At 36.1% G+C, this 24,836-nt stretch overlaps 2 protein-coding genes and 1 long non-coding RNA gene across 5 annotated transcripts; 1 reads left to right on the top strand and 2 right to left on the bottom strand.

The window, feature by feature from the left end:
- Positions 1-2,505: 2,505 nt before the first annotated feature.
- Positions 2,506-11,855, top strand: LOC117319115. Its single transcript, XR_004530611.1, has 2 exons — positions 2,506-9,837; positions 9,939-11,855. It is a non-coding gene; the product is annotated as an uncharacterized LOC117319115 (long non-coding RNA).
- Positions 10,749-14,333, bottom strand: LOC117319114 (xaa-Pro aminopeptidase 1-like). The gene is made up of 4 exons (XM_033873964.1): positions 14,233-14,333; positions 13,492-13,568; positions 13,050-13,148; positions 10,749-12,242 (listed from the first exon to the last, which is right to left on the bottom strand). Exons 1-4 carry the CDS (start codon positions 14,246-14,248, stop codon positions 12,123-12,125), a joined length of 312 nt encoding a protein of 103 aa, XP_033729855.1. The 5' UTR covers positions 14,249-14,333; the 3' UTR covers positions 10,749-12,122.
- A 239-nt stretch (positions 14,334-14,572) lies between these two features.
- LOC117319117 lies at positions 14,573-24,465 on the bottom strand. Of its 3 annotated transcripts, none has more exons than XM_033873965.1 (7): positions 24,262-24,465; positions 22,517-22,631; positions 20,317-20,408; positions 19,203-19,277; positions 18,483-18,596; positions 16,671-16,775; positions 14,573-15,474 (listed from the first exon to the last, which is right to left on the bottom strand). In XM_033873965.1, exons 1-7 carry the CDS (start codon positions 24,352-24,354, stop codon positions 15,283-15,285), a joined length of 786 nt encoding a protein of 261 aa, XP_033729856.1. In that variant the 5' UTR covers positions 24,355-24,465; the 3' UTR covers positions 14,573-15,282. The 3 variants fall into 3 exon arrangements, with proteins under 3 accessions (XP_033729856.1, XP_033729857.1, XP_033729858.1); XM_033873966.1 differs by having other exon boundaries at positions 23,834-24,448; XM_033873967.1 differs by lacking the exons at positions 22,517-22,631; positions 24,262-24,465 and adding an exon at positions 21,449-21,814.
- Positions 24,466-24,836: the final 371 nt, after the last annotated feature.

Below are 24,836 nucleotides of genomic sequence, written 5' to 3' on the forward strand. Positions count from 1 at the left end.
AATTCTGAAAAAAAGAGTTATTTTGAAAAAAAAAATAGATAACATGTTTGCATTTCATTTGAATCAACTCACTTTATTTACAATTAAAATATCGTTCACTAAAATAATTCACTATAAAGTATACCACCATTTTCTTTCATTACAAGGATATACTTTTGTGTTTTCAGTGAGCCATTTCTGTCTGTCTTCTTGTTCGAACTTCTGCAGCTAAAAACTTTCGAACATGGCTGCTTTTTTGCAGACGGCACTATTTGCACACGTAACTGTACAATTTCACGCATGCTCAGCGAAAGTGATATGAAGGAATGGGGCTCTGAGAGGGAATATTGGTCGGAGATGGAATTTATGGAGGAAAGGACTAATGAGGGGATGGTTGGAGAAGGAATGGGTGGAGTAGGGAATCTGGCAGGGGGCGTTGTTGGAGGAAGGGGATATTTAAGAAGAGGATCTTAGATGGGAGCGGGAATTGGTGGAGACCGGGGATTTGGGTGGGATGGTTGGAGAGGGAGGGAATGGATGGAGGAGGGGATTTGGATGAGGTGGTTGGAGAGGAAATGGTGGGAGGAGGGGACTTGGGGGTTTGGTCTGAGAGGGAATGGATGGTGGAGGGGATCTTGGAAAGGGCGTTGTTGGAGAGAGAACGGGTGAAGGAGGGGATCTGAGAAAGGGAATTTCGGGGAGGGGATCTGGGAGAGGATGTAGTTGGAGAGGGACTGGATGGAGGTGAGGATGCGACTGGAGAGAGAATGCATGAAGGAAGGGATGTTAAGGTAATAAAATTGGTAGGATTGACCTACTTATTAACACCCCTACATGTACGTTTATCACGCGCTGTTAATTCCACCGACATCTTGTCAGTGCAATTTAACCTACCTGTAATGACTAACACGTTCTGCGGCCGCACGGCGCCATCATGCAGCATTTATAGGACACAGGGAATTGACAGAACTACCTTAGCCCAGCGTCTGTATATATGTATTATGTGTGTGTGCATGGTGTGCATGGATAGAAGATAGAAACACACGTCTTTGTCTTTAATAACCTTATTACACACTTCTACGTGTTTTCTTCGTCACCGTACATATATATGATAATCTGGAATACTAGCTACATGAAGAATTCCTTCTTGATAATTTACGCATGATATGCTCGTGTACTCTATCTATTGAGTTAAAACTGACATTCTAGAGACCATTTCCAAGTCGACGACTTTTCCTTTAAATACACTTCCAAACATTACCAGAAACCGACATTCCTAAGAAAGTTGATATTGAAAATTTCGACAGATAAAACAGGGGAGATAATTATACACTTGTTGTTGTTTCACACATTGAGATGTTGGGGGTCACACTAAATCAGATGTAAGCGAACATTACACAGACAATTTAACAGTCGGACTCGGTCAAGGATGTACAGGTATAATCTACTGACCATTGTCCACTACTAAATCATAATTGTAGGTCTGATACCTATTCATCGGATCTGTCGGATCGTTTTGTCTAGAAATGACCCAAAGGCCATAATTCTCGGCCAGTATCCGGTGACGATATGGTCAGTGGACCTGGTACATTACAACAGACGAGGCGACATTTCCAACTGTCACTTGCCATGCTCACAGGACATTAAATGTATCACTTCCGGTGTGTCGGCAATTAAGTGGAATTATTTACCACTCGGAATGATTATTTACGGGACATCGCAAATGTTGTTATTTGTTACTGGTGGGACTTATCGGCTGTCGTGGATAATTTTGAACCACTTTTATTATAATTAATGTTTCCTTCAGCATACAATGGTTTCCCTTTAACATATAATTAGGCTACACTCTTTAGGTCCAAACAAAAAATATGATAACTATTTCCGGTTTGGTTGAAATTGTGTGAATTGTGTATGTGTGTTTCGCGGAACTGGACATGTACAAATTTAGATCAACTAGTTTACAGAGTGTTCTTCAATATTCCGAAAGTTCCGGGTTCGAGTCTCGATTTATTCATTGCCTCTGTCTACATTTATACCCATATACCAAATATGGTGGTTCACACAGGACTTGAGAATTTGTAACAGTCTACAGTATAGAAAATTTTGAGACTTTTTTTTCTGGGGGGGGGGGGGGGGGGGGGGGGGGGGGGAGATTAAAATTCGGTCATTTTCTCAAGTCCCTGAGGTGGTACATGGTGGAATTCCTCGTTGGATGAAGGACCGGGCTAAACGCCAATGGTCAGGTTGTGTGTCCTTCTTGAGATGGAAGTCACAACATGGACGCTACATTTCCCACCTTTTGTTACACTTTTGTTTATATGTACATTGTTTGTATACTAGTATATATATATACGTTGTATGTGTGGTCTGTACCTGTCGCCCCTAACAGGTGTACACTCTATAGGTCGTGTTGACAATCATAGATGATTTTCTATGATTTATTTAGAGTACTTGAGGGAACACCTGGTGTCGTTAGTTCCCATACTATTTCCGCGAATTATACTGGAAAAATGAACGGAGTGGTCACGTAGTTTTGGCTTCACGTCAAACTCAGCGGCATAAAATGACTTCCCATTGTAATAAAACCTGGCCAGCGTCTCACCAAATCCATCGTCGTCACCAGGGCGAATCAACTTTAAACTTTCCAGAGTTTAATCCGTGTATTGATGACACCGGGCGTCAATAGGTGCAGGGTCTGCATATATCTGTGATGGGTGTCTCAGGCGTTTGATGAGGGAGATAATTAAGTAGCCTAGATAACGTCTCAGGCGTTTGATGAGGGGAGATAAGTAGGGTGGATACAGTCTGAGGGGTTTGATGAGGGAGATAAACACATGATCAATATTTGCGTGATGTAGTCTCAGGCGTTTGATCATGATGAGGGAGATAAACACATCAGCATTATATGACTTATGGCCCAGGCGTTTGATAAGGGAGATGAAGTCGGGATCAATATTTGCGTGATGCAATATTATCAGGTGTTTGATGAGGGTGATAAAACTGAATCAATATCTGTGAGATATATGGTCTCAGGCGTCTGATGACGAGATAAACTTAGGATCAATATCTGCGTCATATAGTCTCAGGCATGTGACAAGGGAAAAAGATGAAACAATCCATAAAAAAAGTCCTAGCCTCATTTGAAATAACTGTATATAAAATTATAACTGAATATGGTAAAGTATATTCGAAAGGTTTGGTTGATTAGATACCACCAATGCATGTTATGCGCTAACCAGCATTCAGCATTCACCCTTTCATGAACATACATGTGTACACGTATTATGTAATGTTGTTGTCTATTTCAGATCTGGTATGGACATCGTCTGGCCTGTTGGCGTCAGCAACAAGGATTGCCTGCCAACAGCGGTTCGGTAAAGGACTGAACATTGGAACAAAGACAATTGGTCTGTTGTGGTTCTGGAGTAACCAATGGGACACGGCTAGCCAATTCCTGTCAAGCCATGCAATCATTCATCCTACCTCTGCATCAACATCAAAATCTGCCTACGTGGAGGTCACATTGAACAATGAACCTTTGACCTTGTGAAGGTTGACACAATGTCCTTAACACTGGCATTGAAACTGTGATGTGGTCACGCGACATTGGCACTGTGACGTATTTTGCTTTATGACGTGTTCAAACCTAAAGTGATAAGAGTACGCTATAGCCTAAACTGTATCCAGGTTGTGTTCGCGGAAGAAGAATTTCACCCTTTGACCTTTCGATTTATGAAAGTAAATTCGAACACGTGATACAAATGCTGACGTCATTCATTGCGGCTTTGGAATACAAAGATCTGGAAATCCGAATTATGATTTGTCCTTGACACATTTTGTAATTTGAACTTTTTAATGTTACACTTAATTACACCATGATAATTTTATAATCATTTTTAATGATATTCACATTATGCAAATCTAATTTTAAAGTGAAATTAGTATTTTTCAATTTACCATTTTGAGGTTATTGACAAACGAAATTTCCAAAGTTCATCTATTGTTCTTTAATAATTCCATTTTTATGACAAAATGTCATGTCTGTGGCCTTGAATAATTGCAATACAATGACCTTGACCTGCCTTGAAATTATCTCCCTTTAATAGGGCCGACCTCATAAATCCGCTTTTTATCACAGTCCTCTTAGTTTTACACGCAACGTAAATCATTGTACATTTGTCACATCTCAGCTCTAACGGTTGGGACGACAAGATTTGTTTTAAACTTAATATAAATCAAATCAGGGTATAGATAGATAAAAATCAAAATTATTGTAACCACCATCTAGTCTATGGGATCCGGTAGAATCTTTACCTTTACTTTAAACAAACGTTTAAGCTTTGGTGCTTCTGTCAGCATCTTTTTTCTAAGATTTCACAATTTTCTGTGTACAATGCATGTTTCCCCCTCGTTTTCATTGTTTTCTTGGTAAAATAAACAACGTATTCAAATCAGTTTCTCTTTCTGAACAAAAATATATTTTGAATATGTTATTTTAAACGAGGACATTTTCTCGGTTTAAGTTCAGTGTTAAGTAATACTTTCCTTTTCAAGGTACAATGATGCTACTGTACATGTGCTAACTTTTTGAGATAAAAGTGTTTTACGGGAGATTCCCTCCACATTTAAACTTATCTTGCTTTTTCATGTTATTTCTTATGAGGCAGCGTATAATTGACTGATGTTAGGAAGAATTTATAAGTAATTATTTTAATTCTTTTTCATTAATTAATCTTCTTTATATAAAGTCCCTTGATTAATATGTGTTTAACCAGCAACAAAATATTATTGTTTGGCAAAATTTGGTACTTTCCAACTTGTATATTCTAGTCAATTTGTTGTGCATTCTTGTTAAACCTATCATTTTTTTTTTCATTTACCATATGTACCATTGTCTTGTATAGCTTCTAGTACTCAATTTAATTGTTAGTGAAATTCATTTTTACAACAATTTATGAAAAAAAATAAATGAAAAAATGACATTGCACCTTGTTGGTCTGGATGGAAACTCGCAGGGGAATTACCCTTGGCGAAAACCGGAATACCCGCAGAAAACCCTCCTTGTTGCGGAGGGACCCCGGCCGTCTTAGTAAAAGCCGAGCACGCTATCCAATACGCCATGCATCTGACCTCCAAATTGAATTTATTTGTCAATTGAATTCATGCATGTTTAGAATCAGCTACTTTCAAAATAGTAAGGTAAATTTAATGCCGTGTACATATTTTTCAGTTCATACAAGTTCAAAATGTTTGCATTCTTTCTGAAATCTTTTCTAAAACTGAAAAATCTCCTACATTTTATCTTCTTCCTTCCAGGACAGATAACTTTCTTTCTGTTGAACTCCTTAAGGTTCCAGAACGAGGCTTTGTTTCACCTAAGATATCACATGTTTCTGCAAAACTCTAAAAATCCCGAAACTCAATATATTACCACAAATGTCACATGTTTTGATATATATGAAATGACATTTTGCTTATAAATATACACAATTTATTCTGGCATCCGAAAAGACCATTTATTCCGATAAACATGTAAATGACTAATTGTTACACCAGATCAAAACAAAAGATCATTGACTGTAAATAATAATGTCAGGTCGAACATTCTGACATTTATATCAGGATTGCAGACGGAATCCAGCGTATTGTAAACATCTGACAAGCATAGAAAGTCGCATTGTCTCCCTAATATTATATACGATATTCTCAAATAAAGGAAGCTTGCTTGCAGGTTTATCATTCCATGAACTGTCAGGGCCATTTTGAGACGTGGTCACCTTGTAGTAGCTGGTGACTACCTCACTGAACAATATATAGGAGACCACGTGCTGTCTGGACAGAGCATACGCAATTGAGGTCATTTTTAGACGGGGTCACCTTGTAGTATTTGGTGGCCACCTCACTGAATAACATATGGGAGGCCACGTGCTATCTTGACAGAGCATGCGCAATTGAGGTTAAGTGTTTTGGCCAATGACACAATCACGACAGCACTTAAAATGAAGAAAAGAAATCTTAAATGGCGTTAATTAAAGTAATAATCCACATCCCAATGACGTCACTACGGTGAAACTGAAAGTAGTTTTCCTGACAGTGTGTGCGGCCGAGTTAACGACATATAATTTCCATCTTCTCTACACGTAGTTAACACGTCCGAGGATTATTTGTTTTGTGCTGCGAAATAGAGTCATTTTTATCACCGATATCGATGGATGTGGCAACGAATCTCGATATCATAAGCACGAGAATTTAGCTTGTGTTCACCATATAAATATAGTGAAGTCTGTTACACGAAATCTTATATAGATGGTTGTCTATAATTATTAAACCTTGAAATGTTATTGGAATTTAAATCTTCACATATGAATTACGTGCTCTGTCAAAAAAAAAAAAAAAAAAATCTAGACATTTAAAACCCATCATATTTGTCATGATGAATAAAAAGATGACACGAATAGCTTCTACTGGCTTTGTGAGGACATCGGGCGGTTCCGATATCCTGTCCAGAAAAAAATGTAGTAAAACGCACAGGATCTTGACACATCGTCTCAACCCCGCGGTCAATATATGTCTATTAAACATGCAAATATCTTATTCAGACCGTGGGATGGGAATTTCTGTCAAGTCCCTGTGATACTTAGCTTCCTTGTACCAGATCAACTTAAAATCTCTGTTGCATGACTTTTCTAATCGCTCTAGTGAATTTGATCGACATTGTGTGATGTTAATTGTGTAGATATTTTATGGAAGCCAACGTGACGACTTTTTTTCCTGTATAGTCACACGGGTCCTTTATAACGATAGTCGATAGTCCCGGCGTTCTCCTCTCGTGCGAGATGCCGTTTGATGTTGATATTGATTTTTATGGTTCAGTAATTCCATCCATGTTTACTAGCGACACACATGCTGGTACAATTTCTGCAGCCAGAAAACTGTTACGTGTACTTTACAAAATGTACGAAGCGGAAAATTTATTCATAATCCTATTCTTATGGCATAAATAAAACCTGCTATACATGTTTTGAATAGTAACGCATGTTTGGTAAAGAAAGCTATCTCGGCATTATATCTGGCTTTTCTGACGAAATAGTAAATGAATAAAAAGCATTGATAGGGTTAACGTTAAATGCGTTTCATTTCTGTGGTAACAGAAAACTGTACCGACTTTGTGTACTGTTCGAATAGTTGGTCAAGTCCGTGATTAAATACAGAAATGTTGTTATTATAATATGAGTCACAAACAAAAATATTTTTATGTCCTTACAATGAAAGAACACTGTATATTATAACAGCGAGCATTTCATACCCAAATTTGGCGTTCTTTACAATCTCGGAAAAAATGGTCGGTAATCTTCGGAAAATCTCCGATGCGATTGAAGCGTGTAACGTGATATACTGGAGGCTGCCGGAGTTATGTCCCTTGTTACATTGAAGCAAAGCCCTACAGTATACATGTATATGGATTTAATTTTGATATGAGGGTCCCACTTATGCTTTTCCCCCGTTTATTTATATGTTCATGTTTAAGTCGAATAAAAATAGTCAACGTGAACACAGGCAAAGTTCGAAGACATATTTATATTTTTGATAAGCACTGTGTGATCTGACTAATATTAGTTTCTGATTTAGGAAAATACAAAATTGGGAAATTAAATTATTTAATTTATAATGTGATAAGAATTCCAGAAAATTGTAATCTTTGTATTTCTATAACAACGAAATGCTCTACATTCCAATGATCGGAAACGACATCAATAATATGTATATTTTCAAAATACCAAGTAAACATCTTTGACAGTATACTGTAAAAACGTTATTTTTTTGTGGATTTTTAATTGATCATTTTTCATTAATATATATGATGGGTTGTTGTATGAATATGTTACAGATTAGTGTTGACCGGTACACCCGGTTCCTTATTATGACATGAAGCTACATGTGGGTTTAATTGTCAGTAGGTTTACCAGTTTACCAGTTCCGATGTTCTGATTCTTAAGACATAATCTTTACAATAATGAAATTCATCCTCTGTTCAAAGCCATTGGCTGGTCACTTTTAAAATACATTCGGGAACTATCATCAGTTATTCTGGGCGGTGTGCAATTTCAATTTCAGCTGCTCTCGAGTTTATGAAATGTCCTAATCAGCGACATATAAATAGACCATTATGATCTACGCAAATCAAAAATACACATCTAGACTAAAATAGACATGGTTTATAACAGAAAAGCAGGTTTAGAACATCTCATACAGGAAGCAATTATACATGACCTTGACTTTGAGAAATCGTCAATGTATGTCCTTCACCTTGGCGGTTCATCGCCTTTTGACTATGGCCTTGATTATACACCAAAGTACATTTTTCGTCCTTCACCTTGGTAGTAAATCACCATCTTGGCCTTGACATTGATTAATGCGTCATTGTTATAACCTTATTAAAAGCTCACGACCTTCACCTTGGTAGTACCTCAGCATTATAAAGTTTGACCTTGACCTTGGTAAGAAATACCTCACCTTTACCTTTCTGTGTTAAGTATGCAGTATTTTTTGTCATACGTATCGGATTTAAATGAAGTTAATTATGAAAATATTTAATTACATTTGTATTTGTCTGTAATGTATCCAGGCGTGTTGTTGTACAAAAATACCTATTATTTTTAACCATTGTTAAATCCTGTTTTATTGTTCATATATATTCCAGGACGATAACATAAAGTCATTGCAAGCCTTATTTTGTAACCTACTGTTTTTACCTATTGATCAATTATCGTTCATTTTGTTCGAATTCGTATATTTCCTTTTTTTCTCTTGACTTTGCATGCTTAAGGAAATTTACAAGAATTTTGTTTGATTTGTGTAAACGCTCGTTACTGATGATTGCATGTAATTTAAACTGTATACAGGAAACAAATTTACATAATGTAGTTGTTATTTTCTCTTTGTTTTTTTGCTTCAATTGAAAATTAAAGAATTTGAAATACATGTAATTCAGTGTAGAACTTCAATTATTTAAATGTGTTATACAAAACATACCGGTCCTTGTTATTCTATGATTACGAAAAAGCTTCCATGGATACAGAGGTCTCGTTATTCAATGGTCCAGAAACAATTTCCATGGATACAGGGACCTTGTTTTTAGTATTCAATGGTCCAGTAACAATTTCCATGGATACAGGGACCTCTTTATTCAATTGTCTAGAAACCATTTCCATAGATCCAGAGACCTTATTATTCGATGCTATTTGTTTATATTGCTGAAAATATTGAATGTTTGTTTTTGTTTAAGATGATTCATTAGAAATATTTTTTCATTAAGATAGATATATAGCTAAGCAAACCACAAGGATTACAGTATATATTTCAGCGACAAAGAATTTTTGTATAGAGCTCTTATTGATATATTGAAGTATGTTTATAGTGTAGAATATGCCAGCATTCGCTCGTCATAATGACTTCTGTACAGTATGTGGGTTTGGGTTAATGACGACATTGTGTTTAATTATTCATTGATGACAGTGTTTGACATTCCCATTTGTTTCACAGTAACTGGAGACATTCCTAAATGTCTCACCGAGTACATTTTTAGACAGACCATGTAGCATGGGGTTGCCAAAGGAGATGACTTTCACCAAAAGAATTCAATGTACAAATTCTTGGACAAAAACTTATTGATTGTCAGATTAAATATATTTGTTTGCTTTTCTGTAAATTTCATTTTTGTGAATGATTTTTTTTTTCACGAGACTAGAGGCGACCTCTGATATTTGGTGGTCCAAGACCCTATGTGTACAGTACTGTATAGAGGCGACCTCTGATATTTGGTGGTCTAAGGCCCTATGTGTACAGTACTGTATGAAGGTGACCTCCAATATTTGTTGGTCCTGTGTGTACAGTACTATATGAGGGTGATCTCCGATATTTGGTGGTCTAAGGCCCTATGTGTACAGTACTGTATGAAGGTGACCTCTGATATTTGGTGGTCTAAGGCCTTATGTGTACAGTACTGTATGAAGCTGCCTCTGATATTTGGTGGTCTAAGGCCCTATGTGTACAGTACTGTATGAAGGTGACCTCTGATATTTGGTGGTCTAAGGCCCTATGTGTACAGTACTGTATGAAGGTGACCTCTGATATTTGGTGGTCTAAGGCCCTATGTGTACAGTACTGTATGAAGGTGACCTCTGATATTTGGTGGTCTAAGACCCTATGTGTACAGTACTGTATGAAGGTGACCTCTGATATTTGGTGGTCTAAGGCCCTATGTGTACAGTACTGTATGAAGGTGACCTCTGATATTTGGTGGTCTAAGGACCCTATGTGTACAGTACTGTATGAAGGTGACCTCTGATATTTGGTGGTCTAAGGACCCTATGTGTACAGTACTGTATGAAGGTGACCTCTGATATTTGGTGGTCTAAGGCCCTATGTGTACAGTACTGTATGAAGGTGACCTCTGATATTTGGTGGTCTAAGACCCTATGTGTACAGTACTGTATGAAGGTGACCTCTGATATTTGGTGGTCTAAGGCCCTATGTGTACAGTACTGTATGAAGGTGACCTCTGATATTTGGTGGTCTAAGGCCCTATGTGTACAGTACTGTATGAAGGTGACCTCTGATATTTGGTGGTCTAAGGCCCTATGTGTACAGTACTGTATGAAGGTGACCTCTGATATTTGGTGGTCTAATTAAGGCCCTATGTGTACAGTACTGTATTTATATCACACCCTGCATCACCAGTCAATAAAAAACAATGCCTTTTTCCGACATGTGATAATTATGTATAATTTATTATTTTTTTTTACAAAACTACAGTAATAAAGTAAAGAATTACAATTTTTACATGAAATTAAAAAAAAATTCACCAAATTTAAGTAACACAGCCTCTGATTACATCACAGTTCTTTAGCACGGGTAACAGAAAAAAACTTGTCACTGTGTGTGTTACTTAACCAAACTTCATCATTTGACACTGAATAAACATGTAAACAATCTTGTATACCTCACACTCATCACTACCCACATGTAACACCAACAACATGGATGTAAATATCAACAGCTACAAGGCATGGAAAACATCAGGCAGTAGATATCAAAGGCCAAAAATTAATGATTTGTTTTTGTTTTTTCTTTGAGGTCAAATGGACATCAGGTAACCACTTTATATCACACACACCGCCATTGTTATATGATCAGGGAACATAACTCTGTTTTGACAAGTAGTTTTATCCATCGCATCACCGACGAGTCCTAGAAGGGTGGAACAGCTGTGTGATGTCCCTAGCATCACTGATGTGTCCTAGAAGGGTGGAACAGCTGTGTGATGTTCCTAGCATCACTGACAAGTCCTAGAGCGACGAAACAGCTGTGTGATGTCCCTAGCATCACTGATGAGTCCTCAAACAAGGAAACAGCTGTGTGATGTCCCTAGCATCACTGATGAGTCCTCAAACAAGGAAACAGCTGTGTGATGTCCCTAGCATCACCTATGCATCCTAGAATGGTGGAACAGCTGTATTATGCAGATCTCCTGATTCGACACACAATATTTCACAGCATTCAGATCATGAAGTGATTTTTTTCATGAAGTGTATCTAGTATAATCCTTATAATCCGAGAAATGTAAATGATTTAACGTTAGGGCATGATATGATATTCCAATAAGTAATGAAATGTAAGCTACCTGTGGACATACATTGTCATACAGGTTACATAGACACAGCAGAAAGTTTCAGAATTTACCTAAATATATAATTACAAACAAAATTGTAAATTGTTATAAAATCAGGGACTGGCGACGTTCATCACCTCACAATACAAACATTCAGCTGTACATATATGTAAATAATCACTTCATTTGTACTAGATTTACATACGAAAAATATCCATAGCATCCATCGATACAGGAACTCAAACTGAGAAAAATTCTCAAATCTTTCATTTTTAGAATGTTTGTGATGTAAGATTTACTTACGGGTAAACAAATCCTGATATCAGCTGACATAAAAATTCTCAAACCAAAACATTTCCCTGTCTACATTATTCCAGATCCTTACTCGTATAAACACAGAATCGAGACCTGATTTAGCACTGGACCCATATTAGACTGTTGTCGTGTTACACATGTGGAGCGTGATACGGTCTCAGCCGAGTGGCTCCGTTTCTCTCATCATCCAGTCGAGGGCTGCCTGCTTACCCTGTCGCCTCAACTCACTACCCACTTCATCGCGGACTTTACTGTGGTAGGTGTTCAGCCATTCCACCTGTTGGTTATACATACTTTATCTATATATATTGGTCACTGTGTTCTTTGATAAGTACATATTAAAGTGTTATTTACACTTTCTTGTACCTATAGGCAGGTTATTAATGACATTTTTAATTGGTACCATATTTATCCCGTAATAAATCCATGTCTGGTAATAAGCTGATTCATACCCACAAGAGGCCCACCGTCCCTGTATTGCTCACCTGGTTGGATTTGACCACTATTTGTAGCTTTTTTTTAATCCTAACCACTTACAGATGCTTCCAGTCAAATTAGGTTAAATTCCAATCAGTATTCTAAGAAGAAGATGTTTTTTCGTTAAACAGACTGTCTAACAAACAGACGACGGAGGCAAGGCATACATGTAAGCCCACCTTGGTCCTTTGGACAAGGTGAGCCTATAATGCTATTTCACTGTCCTCAAGCCCACCTACTACTTCAAATTAATTTTTTGATGTGTTGGCCTTCTGGCCTTTTTAGAGGGTAGAAATTCCATCCAAACTTGATTATAGAAAATATCTTTATATTAAATACAGATAATAGCAGGGTATTCCAGTAAAACAAGTATTCCCCATAACCCCATTTTTTTGATTTTGCACACTTTTTGACAGGTATATAATTAGTATGTATCAAACACGTACAAAAGAAATTTTGACCTTCAGCATTCAGAGGTCATAACAAAATTATAAGACCTTGGCATTTAATATGACCTTGACCTAATTCATATCTTTTGTTTATAAGTTTGATTAACCTAGTATATATATTGAATCTGTATCTAATCTCTGACCTCTATTTAACCTACCTCCCTCTCACTCAGCAGAGATGGACAGATCATCTTTGTCTGGATAGGCACCAAGGTCAAGGGTTCAAAGGTTAAGAAACCCTTCTCTCTAAAATTGTACTGAAAAAAAACAATGTTTAGATATACATCAAATATTGCAAATGTTCCTTCTGAAGTGATTTATAATCCATTTCATAAAAGTTTCTGAAGTGATTTATAATCCATTTCATAAAAGTTAACTTCTAAAAGAATTTGTATAATAAATAGCCAATTTCATACATGTCAGTTTCTGAGAATCTCGCATATATATTGTGCCATTTGAATTAAACATTCAGTGAAACCCAAACATCTCTTTGCTGTCAAAACATTATGTAGAATTTCCTATAATTTATCAAACTACATTATCATAACTTTAGGCTCTGACATGATTACAAATTTTTAATGTTAACAAAACTGATGTTACCTCGGTTTTTGCCTTTTTAACAAAAACTAGGTTTTCAATTCTCACTCCAAATTGTCCATCTTCATAATAACCTGGCTCTGAAATAAAAAAGGATATAGTGAAAATCTGATTGAAATTGCAGAAAACTTCTTTAGCTCGAATTTGCGAGCAGATTAGGCCTATCGCAGTGTAATGTAAACCTATCAAACCAATATGTCTGTTATGAATGAATGTGACGAACTGACTTCTCCAAACGAAGGTGTTTATGTGAGCTCGTCCTGAAGGTGATGCTTCTGCTGTGCGTGACCACTATCAGGGTAGTCTACACCTGGTCAAGCTTGTACACAGATGTATTTATGTACCTCACTCATGTGATCGTAGACTGTACACCTGCCATTGTAGGCAATATAGATAATGATTACATTACATTGTATATTCAGTCATCTTTCACAACATGTCTTAATATAATCTGAACAATGAGTTGAATTAAAGGTTGTAATGTGGTTTTGTTACAAATTTCTATTGTCTGACACTGGCGTTTTCAGCTACCATGCAGTTAAAGTTAAACATTAGAAAAAAATAAAAAAAAAATCCATTCCCCCCCCCCCCCCCTTTGAAAATAAACCTCAAAAACGTACCTGCACGCTATACACAAGAGTGTGTACACTATATGCGCACATTTACGGTATATAGTTTACAAACAACAATAGTCTAAGAGTTAAACTGTATAAGTTAGAGAATATGAAGATTAAGAAAACCTACCATCGGACAGAATCATTCCCTCCTCCAGGGCGACATCTGTCAGTGATACTCGGGAGCTGATTCCACAAGGGCCTAAAAGTACACGTATACACGTATATATATACACAGGCAATATGTCTTCACGTGAATTTCACGTGAATTTCACGTGAAATTCACGTGAAAAATTTCACGTGAATTTCACGTGAAAAGCGGTAAAAAAGTGAATTTCACGTGAAATTTTTCACGTGAATTTCACGTGAATTTCACGTGAATTTCACATGAATTTCACGTGAATTTCACGTGAAATTTTTGTCCATTTGATTTTTATATGCTGTTTTTTTTCACGTGAAATTCACATGAATTTCACGTGAATTTCACGTGAAATTCACGTGAATTTCACCTGGAAAATTTAGCATGTAAAAATAATGAATGATGCATGATGAATCCTTCTGCATCGATCTGGACGTGTTGCTGCTCAATTGTCATCCCTGAACAATGAAATAATTGACATCAACAGCTATAGAATGCTGAAGAGAGATAATTCTTATCAGTTTTAAACTTTGTACATCCCTTTACTTTGCTTATTATACGAGTATATAGCCAAAGGAGGCACTAAATGATCAACCTTTTCTCGTTTTAACCTTTTATACATACGGTATGTAAATAAAACAGTCAAGGTGAATCATCATTAGTGTCTCGTTTGCCTATTTCTGGAATATTTTCCAAGGGTAAATTCGGGGCCGAGTGGTTAAGGTGTTCCGACATTCTGCCACTAGCCCTCCATCTCTGGGTTGTGAGTTCGAATCCCACGTGGGGCAGTTGCCAGGTACTGACTGTAGGTCGGTGGTTTTTCTCTGGGCACTCCGGCTTTCCTCCACCTCCAAAACCTGGCACGTCCTTAAATGACCCTGGCTGTTAATAGGACGTTAAACTAAATAAACCAAACCAAGGGTAAACTTACCGTGTTGGAACAAGACTGCATATATAAAACAAACAGAAATGGAATATATGATTATATTGTTTTATTAATGTTCAATTTTGAAATTCTCTAGCTAGCTCTCACCAATCCTCTTATGCACTTACATTCACATACCTTTCAATTCTCCCTTCCTCCCTCGTTTTCATTCTCTCCCACTTCCCACTCTCTTCCTTACTTATAACCCTCTCCATAAACACTCTGAACCCCCCCCAAAAGTCTAAGTCCTTGGTCCTCTGACTACCAGCTGGCCTCCTCCATAACCGCTGTTCATGGCAATAACATCTCTGAAATACATAAAGAATATACACACTCAAACTTAATTCATCTTGTAGAGATATATATGTTTAAAAGACACTGTCTGGCTCACTATATAATACTGTCCCGTACACATGCAATATTACAACCTGATCATGAGCTGGCATACTGATCCATATGTATATTTAAGGAGTGATTACAATGTTTTTGTGAGTTATATGCTATTTATGTAAAGGGCACACATTTTTTTGGTATATACCCTATGAACCGAATGAAAACTAATATTGTTATTGCTTATAACTTCATTTATTTTTGTGATATATCACACTTTTATTTAAGGATTAACTTTCTATTTTGTTTAGGTTATCGGGTGATGACTACAATGGAACACGGGTAAATTCAATAAACCGACGTAGCCGGTTATGTATAATTTACCCGTGTTTCATTGTAGTTATCCCCCGATAACCTAAACAAAATAGAAAGTTAATTCTTATATTTACAGTATCTTTCTGTGAAATGTTCGTAACTATTTTGTTCATTATAGTCCCATTTTCGGACACAGATTTCATTTCAAAACTAATAAACGTGAGAATGGTTCAATAAATGTAACAGAATGAGTCGTTGTTTGCTCCGCCCATGCTTATTGTTGGTGACATCACACAATTGTGATTCAAACTGAAGGATTTGGATAGCTGCCTTCGCCCACATGTATTGTTGTCGACGTCATAGAAATTTGGCACGTGTTTGATTACAGTTATCCGGTGATAATGATAATGGGTCCAACAAAGGTTATAGAGTCAAACACAGTTGAAACTGTAAATATATTTCATGATCAATAAATTGTATTTCATTATGACAACAAGAGGCCCATGGGCCTTTATTGCTTACTTGGTCTTAACCTCTCACTTGTAACCTTAAAGTTTTATCTATGCCTGTTAAAAACATTTCAAAGAACACATGGAGGTTTGACCAGGGGCCCTGTAATCTTAATTAAAGGATCACGATCAAGGTATTTTTTAATTAACTACTTTGTTTGAGTCCTCCCAAGGAAGCCACAAGTAAGCCAATATCTTGACTGGTGGTTTCTAATTCTGGTTCTTGAATAACAATTCTGATTCTTATCATTTAAAGTATCATTTCATTAAGTAGGTTACAGAGGATATGTTTCTTGAAGATTTTGTACTAGTAATTTTTCCAACTCTCAAAACTGACCACTGATACTTACAAGGCACATTGTTAATCTCCTCGCCTCCCCAAACTTCTTAAACAGATAGTTTTCCAATCCTCCTAATGACATCTCTGCCGGATCCACACCCTCTTTGCTGAGCAACTGAAACAAAAGTGGAAAACAGAGTACTTTTATGATTAGCATCACTACATTTTAACGAGGTATTAGTAATGATAGTTTTGGGTTTGAGCATTTCTATTCCTGGTCTTTACTTTACTTACCTAAAAAGTGCTTTAAACTTAATATTAATGCTATGAAGAAATACAGCAAAAGTCAATTCACTTACTTTGAGCAATTTTTGAACCCGAAATCAAGCTTTGACAACAATGAAATTGATGACATCAAAGTAGACAAGAGGCCCAAAGGGCCTTAACGGTCACCTGAGATTTGAAATATTTCAGTTAATTTAATTGACCCTTTTTGGCCCCACCTATCAGCCCCTAGGGGTCAGTCAGGGCCAACATGTGCATGTCATCAAACTTTCTTCCCATGCTGATAATGTGAACCAAGTTAGAAAGAATTCCAATTGAAATCAAACAAATTGGAGTCAAAAATGTGATTTCCCTATATAAACTATAGTAAATTTTACCCCCTCCCCAGGGGCAAACATGAGACCCAAGGGTCATGAAATTCACAATTTTGGTAAAGCACCTTAAGACCCTTCCATTTATGAAGAGTATTTGATTCCACCATATCTGAGAGTAGAGAAGAAGATTTTTGAAATTTTAGTCAATTTGACCCATTTTAGCCCCGCCCCTCAGGCCCCAGGGCGGGGGGGGGGGGGACCTTATAATTCACAATTTTGGTTGACCTTTAGCCATAGAAGCTTCCAGCCAAATTTCATTGAATTTGGTTAGAGGTTTTGGAGAAGAAGTCGAAAATGTAAATTGTTTACGGACGCACGACGCATGACGACGGACAAAAGGGGATTAGAATAGGTCACTTGAGACTTTGTCTCAGGTGACCTAAAAATGTTGTTAAAAATATTTACATATTGTATGATGGCTTCCCATAAACTCAGTGTTAATATTGACTATTTTCACAGTTATATGTTTACATTTGCTCTGCATCCTTCCATTGTTATACATTGTGAGAAATATTGTTATAAGACTGTAACAAAAGTTGCTATTATGACGTCATTAATCTCTATTGTGATGTCATCAATTTCATTGTAGTCTACACTTGATTTGCTTTTCAAAAACTGTTCAAAATAACTAAATAAAGCACAATAATTCTTTCAAAATATAAGTAATGAAGGTTTTAGCAACTATTAAGCTATCATGCTTTATTAAGTTGGTCATTAATAGCAATGTGTGTTATTTAAGCAATGAATATTTCAGCAAAAGTTGTTATGGTCTTATAACACACATTGCTATTGATGACAAACTAAATAAAGCCTGCTAGGCTTGTTATAGTGTTATAGCCTGAGGCACTGGGTGTTATAGGTGATATGACAGCAACTGCCTCTTATCATTGTGTCCATGGGAAATGCAGAGCAAATGTAAACATAGGACTGTAACAACATTTGCTAAAACATTAATTGCATAAATAGATGCAGTCAAAACCATCGGACATTAGCCTGATGTCCTTTTGGTTCCATGTTTGCCTATACGTCAACAATTTTTTACATTGGCTCAGAAAGCACCTATTTCAACTTAATGTTAATGTGACATTGCCTCAGAAAGCACGTTAATGTGGTTTTCAATAAAGCTCACAAGGACAAAAACCACTACTGTAATACATATACCATCCTTTATATGTAAAGTATATTTGTTTTAACTTTCAACTTTTTATACATTTTAGTAGTACCTTGGCCTTTGTCTGACTTCTGAAGTCAACCATCTTCCTGGAGCAGTACTTTTTACATGCACTTTTTACTACTTCTTTATTTGGAAAAGAAGTAGACAAACCTTTGATTTTCATCTAAAAAGAAGAGCATATGAATCAATTTATGCACTGTCTCATGTATAAATAGATGGACCTAAGTGAATGAAACATCAATAAATGATGTTTATACATTACTAATAATTAACTTCAAATTTTAACTAGATTGGAATATTGAAAAATAACATTTGACCTTGGCCATTAACCCCACAAACTTGAGCACTGGTCAGCTGATACCTTATTCAATTGTGACCAACAGTTGAATATTAAGCAGTAAAAAGGTACAAAATTTGACCTTCACCTTTGATTAGATGACCTTATACTCAGGTAAGTATATTTCTTGTTGTATTATGAGAAGCTTTCCTTCATAATGTCATAATGAAATGTTTACCAGTTCATATATTAGAATTATATAATTGATGTAATTGACAATATCAACTAACATCTATTTTAAAAAACAGTGACCTTGACATTGACCTTGACCTTAAGAAACTTTTTAACCCCTCACTGGCAGGGGACTAATGACAATTCATCAAATGCTTGTTGGCTTAATTGATTATAACTGTGTTACTACAACCAAACAACACTCTCTTTGATGTAGCTGTTTTGTTGTTGTTTATTTTAGCCTGGTACTGTTATACTTACCAACAATTCTTCATCTGTATCTTGTATGAAAGGATAAGTTCTGAATCTTTGTTTTATGTATTCAGTCAATGGTTTCTGAAATTCAATATGTTGAAATTTTCTATAAAAAGTTCATTAAATGCATTAAACACAATGTATTAATTATCAATTCTGCAATATATGTATATAGTATATGACTTGAACATATTTAAGATCATGATACAATTGAGCTTTAATTCTCATTTCTTTGCTATTTAATAGTTTGTTTTATATATAGTGAAAAATATATACATGTATATACCAGGGATTAATTGGTCTGATATAAATGTCTCTAATTTTACACAGTATATCATTATTTTTTGGATATTGCTTGGAGAAGTTAAACTGATACAGGGTATCGATATAGGTATATTTAAAGCTTAACCTTTTATATTGTGTTTAGTTGATAACATAAATGTACTGGAAGTCATAAAGAACATTGCAGAAATGCAAATCATTTGTATATGAAATTTACAGAAATTATTTGATAACTGATGATGTCAATCGTATCACACAATTGTGCCTTGAATTATGTTGACGTCACAGAAAGGGAGCTCTCAAGTATAGATATGAGAAGATAACTCGAGTTTGTCAGGGACATTGGTTATCGAGTGAATGTCAGTGTAGACTGTAAATGTATGAATATATATATGTGTGTACATTGTATCATTACTAGTAGGACTCATATACCAATGACGGGTATATAATGGAGGTGCGGTGGTCTAGTGGTAGGACGCCGGGCTTGTGACCGAAAGGTTGTGAGTTAGAGTCCCGGCCCCGGCACTCGTATTGTATCCTTCAGCAAGATACTTTACTCCACTTGTTCCAGTCTACTCAGCTGCAAATGACTACGTGTTAAGGTAGTGCTAGAAATTGTAGAATGCTAGCTATAAGCATCGAAATGGCAGCACCGGTTGTATGCTCCCCCAGGGAGTTGAGAACATACTGGCTGGTTGCGAAGGCCCTATAAGCATGGATAATAATTTGTGAACCGCTTTGAGACGACCTTTAAGGAAGTGATAAAATTAAAGCGTATATATATAAGAACCTCGAATTATTGTTATTATTATAATTATGATTCTATCAGTTTACTAACCTCTAACGATGATTTCTCCACACTGAAAGTGGCTGCACTTTCCCTTAATGTGGGCTTTGAGGTGATTTTTCTCAGTTCCCTCAGTTCCTGTACTGAAAAATACAAATGGCAATTGTTAATTAATATCAATAAATGTTTAACTGTGTCTTAACCAGAACATTTTTTTCAGCAGCATAATTAAGGAATAATTGGCCTGGGTCGAAGGGCCCAGTATTGAATTGAGAAACAATAAATCAAAATTTGTCTCTTTTATTTGGAAAACTTGTTTACTTTCATTCTCACTCATAAATCTATCAATGTGATTGATTAGTATTACTGATTTCTCATTGTATTAGTACTACCCATCCCTTGGCGTTCTGAGTGCGTCTTCCGCGTTTGTTAGTATTACATATACCTACACAATAAAAATGAGGCCAGCTACAGAACTTCTCCCAAAGATGCATGATTATTAAAGACTGAAGACAAGTATGTACATGTAAGTTGCTCTGTGTTATTTTTGTATCAATTTATCTGGCTCTTAGTCTATATTTGCTTTTAACCGCGTGAAGGTTGGTTGTTTTCTAGCCTATTGATTGAATGAATGTTACACAGTGTGGACCCTATATTATGTATCTGATTATTTGTAGTGAACAGGTGGGGAAAAGGGATAATTATATAGATAGTGCTATCGCTAGGGCTCGAACCCGCAACCCTTGGCTCTCCAGCCTGATGCTCTACTGACAGAGCTGAAGCAAATTTGGAATTCCCTACAGCTCACGCTAGTAATAGGGCAACCTAATCAATGCACATAGCCATAGGATTGTGGGGCACATATAGTCTTTATGTTCATGTACTTAGGTGTATATATAGTGTATATCAGCTGAGCACTGTACTCTCGAAACATCCTAATACAGTATGACTCAAATATATAATAAACCTTAAACAGGAAAATGTATTAATTTATTCCAGTACAATGTGGACTTGGATTGTACATGTATGAGGCCAGATGGCCATTTATATAATTAGATAAATTTGATTATTATACCTTGTGTTTATAAGTGTCTGTGATTAGCCGAAACGTGGCTGTGGTATAAAACTTCTTATTATACCTCACTTTTGTTAGAATTCTTTTCATTGGACGAAAACATATCACCTGACATTTTATAAATCAAATATCCCCCGACAAATGCCGTTGCCGGGGTATAACCTGTCGAATAACCATGTAACCATGGCAGCAGAGTATTATACCCCGGTGTATAACCCCTCCGCCCGATGAATAACCCTTCGTCATCGAACGCGCCTGCATCGGAAGTCGGGCAGTGGAACTCTTTTGCGTTTGTTGTCGTCTGGTTCCAAAAACACAAACAACAACACAGGCTTTTGAAATGGCAGTGTCATCACGATTTGGCCGATCAACAGAAGTAGAAATAACAGCGATATTGGACAGCAAGGATGCTTTAAACACCAAAAATGCCACAAAATATGCTCTTCAAGCTAAATTTACAAGCATATTGTATCGAAACAGATCGTGCGATCGATCTTTTCAACAACAGCCCAGAATCTTTGAATTCAATTTATTGTGGGTTTTTTTTCGGTATAATAAAACTATTATGACCCTCGGGAAAATAACCCTTCCCAGGGACATAATTCTGGATATATCCCGACACAGAGGGCCATAATTGTATAATATCCCACGGCACTGCGTGAGCAAGGTAAAATAAAATATCATATACCACGGCAGCGCGTGCCCCCATGCTGACCCTCCCTCTGATTCTCGCAAGAGTTGTCGTTCTTTGAAAAATACTAGATAAAAACTCAAAATTTTATGAACTTCTAAAAAAAGTTGTGATCTAAAAGTCTTTTTCATAATTGTTGAAAAATGTTATTATAAAAGTCTATTGAGGTTGTTGATCGAACTTCACTTAATGCTTGTTTTTTTTCCTCTGTATAATAAACAATTATGACTCAGTCTTCACTGTGAGGCCCTACATTTATGGCCTTGTTGGTAGGGTGATATGAATTAAGGTTTGTCTACCCTCAGTAGTCATATTCCCCTCTGGCTTCACCCTCGGGGGAGTATGACTAATTCAGGTAGACAAACCTTCATATATCACCCTACCAACAGGGCCGTAAATGTATATTATGATAATTAACTTAAATTACATGTTAAGTGTATGCAGAACTTTCCATTTATCAGCTGTATTGATTTAAACATACTTACATATCTGCTGTAAGAGGATTTTATTTTCCTCGCAACCTCTGCAAGGGGCTGCTGCAATACTTGCACGCACACCCACATCTTGAGAATCTTGGTCCTCGAACAACGGAGCTGAATCCTTTAAAGGTATATAAAAGTTTAATATTAGTAAACTTGAATTCTGCAGAGGTGTGTTCATTTCATCAGTAATTATAATACTAAATTCATGGTAAAGACTTGGAATGAATTGCAGGATAAGTCTTGGTTTACTAGAATCTACTGTATATGTTTTTTAATTTCACTAATAATTACATTTTTTTTATATAATTCTTCATTTTCTCTGCATCCTTCCATTGTAATGAATAGTGAAGGCAAATGTTGTTATAAGACTGCAACATTTGCTATTGTGATGTCATCAATTTTATTTAATTTCAATAAACATTATGAATATAGTATTTATTATCTATGATTAGCAAAAGTTAGCCGATATATACTGTTTTGATTTCATGCTAGTGAGTTTTTGGACACTTTGTTAATTTTTATGGTATTCAATTTAATTTCTTTTATCAGTTTATTACATTGAAGATACCATATTGGTCAAAATGAAAGCATATGTAATGATGAGCCGACTTGACTTGTGTAACTTTGGCCTGACCGAGATACATTGTAAGCCTGAGCTGAGGTGCACTTAAGTTAATAGAGATCAATTAACTTTATATATATATATACAGTAACGTGCCAAAAGTGTTTCAATTTTTCTTCTTTTGCTTTAAATATATATTCTTTGTATTTCCACATTTTTTGAATGAATTTTCATGACTTTGTTTATGAACGGATTTTGACCATATTTGGTCATGTTGGGAAGAAATATCCATAGTTTCTTCTCATATTTATTTTATTTTTTCCCCGTTTTGTATTTATCTACACTGATAATTTCCGTGTGACGCCATTGCTCTACAGTATATAGAAATCTATATGACGTTACCAAAATATATAAACAGCTGATAAACGTCAAAATTAGATTTTGTAAATAAATTGTGATTTCTCTGGTCATACACATCGGAAAACAGTGAAAATATTATGAGATGAAACGGGAAACAATTCCCTATAGGCCTAAGTGTACAAAATTTTTAGATAAAGTCAGGAAAATTCAAAGAAAAAAATTGGAAGAACAAAGAATTATTATAATAGAATATAGAATCTAATAGCAAAATAAAAAAAATGGAAAGACTTATGGCAAGTAAGACCAAAAATCCAAACTCTCAACTTTTAACCTAACTCTCTACAACTTCAAACTAGATCTCTCTTCCATGAACGCTAGCTAACTATTAAATCTTGAACCTCGAGCTCCGATAAATTGCCGACGTTGTTGACATACATCTCGACAGGTTGGGTTTTTTTGAGCTACTATTTATAACCTTAATCGTGACGTCATCAAACCTAGAGGCAGACGACAGCTACTGTGATAAATGAGGTTTTATAACGGAAAATTGTCGAGATTGGAGTAAAAAGTGAACTTATACAATACCGTATGGCTTTTCTAATTCATCTTTAATTCGACTTGAACAGTAACGTATTACAAATAGGCCTACGCTGTGACTGTCCCGGGTCCGGTACTCTGGTCTGATCTCGAAGGCATATCATGTTCAATAATGTGCCGTTCACTTAATTTTGACCTACTAGATATAAATAGGCCTACACCATTTCGTGAAAAGTGGTAAATGGGATCAGCATTAGTAAAACTGCTTATATGGATAATATTTGCTTACCTGAGAATATTCCATTAGGCTTAGTGTTGTCACAATCGCCCAGCGTCTTTTGACAGATAGCACGCGCGCCGCATCAAAAACAAACGTTATCATTTAGACGCTTTGCACCAAAGGTTTGATCAAAACATTCAAGACGCGTATCTGTCAAAAATCAAACATGGCAGACGACGAACGACTTGTTTACATGATCAACGCAGCTAAAAAGCGACCTTTTTCTTGCGTGATATGCAAGTTTTCCACTAAAAGAAAAGATTCTTATAGAAAGCACGAAGAGAGTAGTAAACACCAACGAAACTTGAAGGTACAGTACATTTCATGCATTTTGTAAAAGTAGGCCTATCATTTTCAATGATTTTTTATGACTTTTCAGTGCATACTGCAGTATTCATTGAAATTTCACATACATGTACAGAATTATTTGCTTATTCATCCCATAACATTTCGTTGTTAACACAATTATGTTTGTAAACATGAGTTTTTCCTTGGAGTAAATCATAAATTTTAGCTATCAAATATATTTTATTATTTTTAACATTGCACAGGTAGCTCAGACAATACATGTAGGTGCCAGTAAT

This window comes from Pecten maximus, unplaced genomic scaffold (assembly GCF_902652985.1).
Source record: "Pecten maximus unplaced genomic scaffold, xPecMax1.1, whole genome shotgun sequence".
Lineage (NCBI taxonomy): Eukaryota > Metazoa > Mollusca > Bivalvia > Pectinida > Pectinidae > Pecten > Pecten maximus.

Coding starts and splice junctions, on each gene's coding strand:
- LOC117319114 (XM_033873964.1), bottom strand. Junction 13,149..13,491: donor TTAAAAAGGCAAAAACCGAG/GTAACATCAGTT, acceptor GTTTTTTTTCAG/TACAATTTTAGAGAGAAGGG. Junction 12,243..13,049: donor CTCTGCTGAGTGAGAGGGAG/GTAGGTTAAATA, acceptor TATAACCAACAG/GTGGAATGGCTGAACACCTA.
- LOC117319117 (XM_033873965.1), bottom strand. CDS start 24,354: ATGATAACGTTTGTTTTTGATGCGGCGCGCGTGCTATCTGTCAAAAGA. Junction 19,278..20,316: donor TGGAGAAATCATCGTTAGAG/GTTAGTAAACTG, acceptor ATTGAATTTCAG/AAACCATTGACTGAATACAT. Junction 18,597..19,202: donor ATACAGATGAAGAATTGTTG/GTAAGTATAACA, acceptor TCTTCTTTTTAG/ATGAAAATCAAAGGTTTGTC.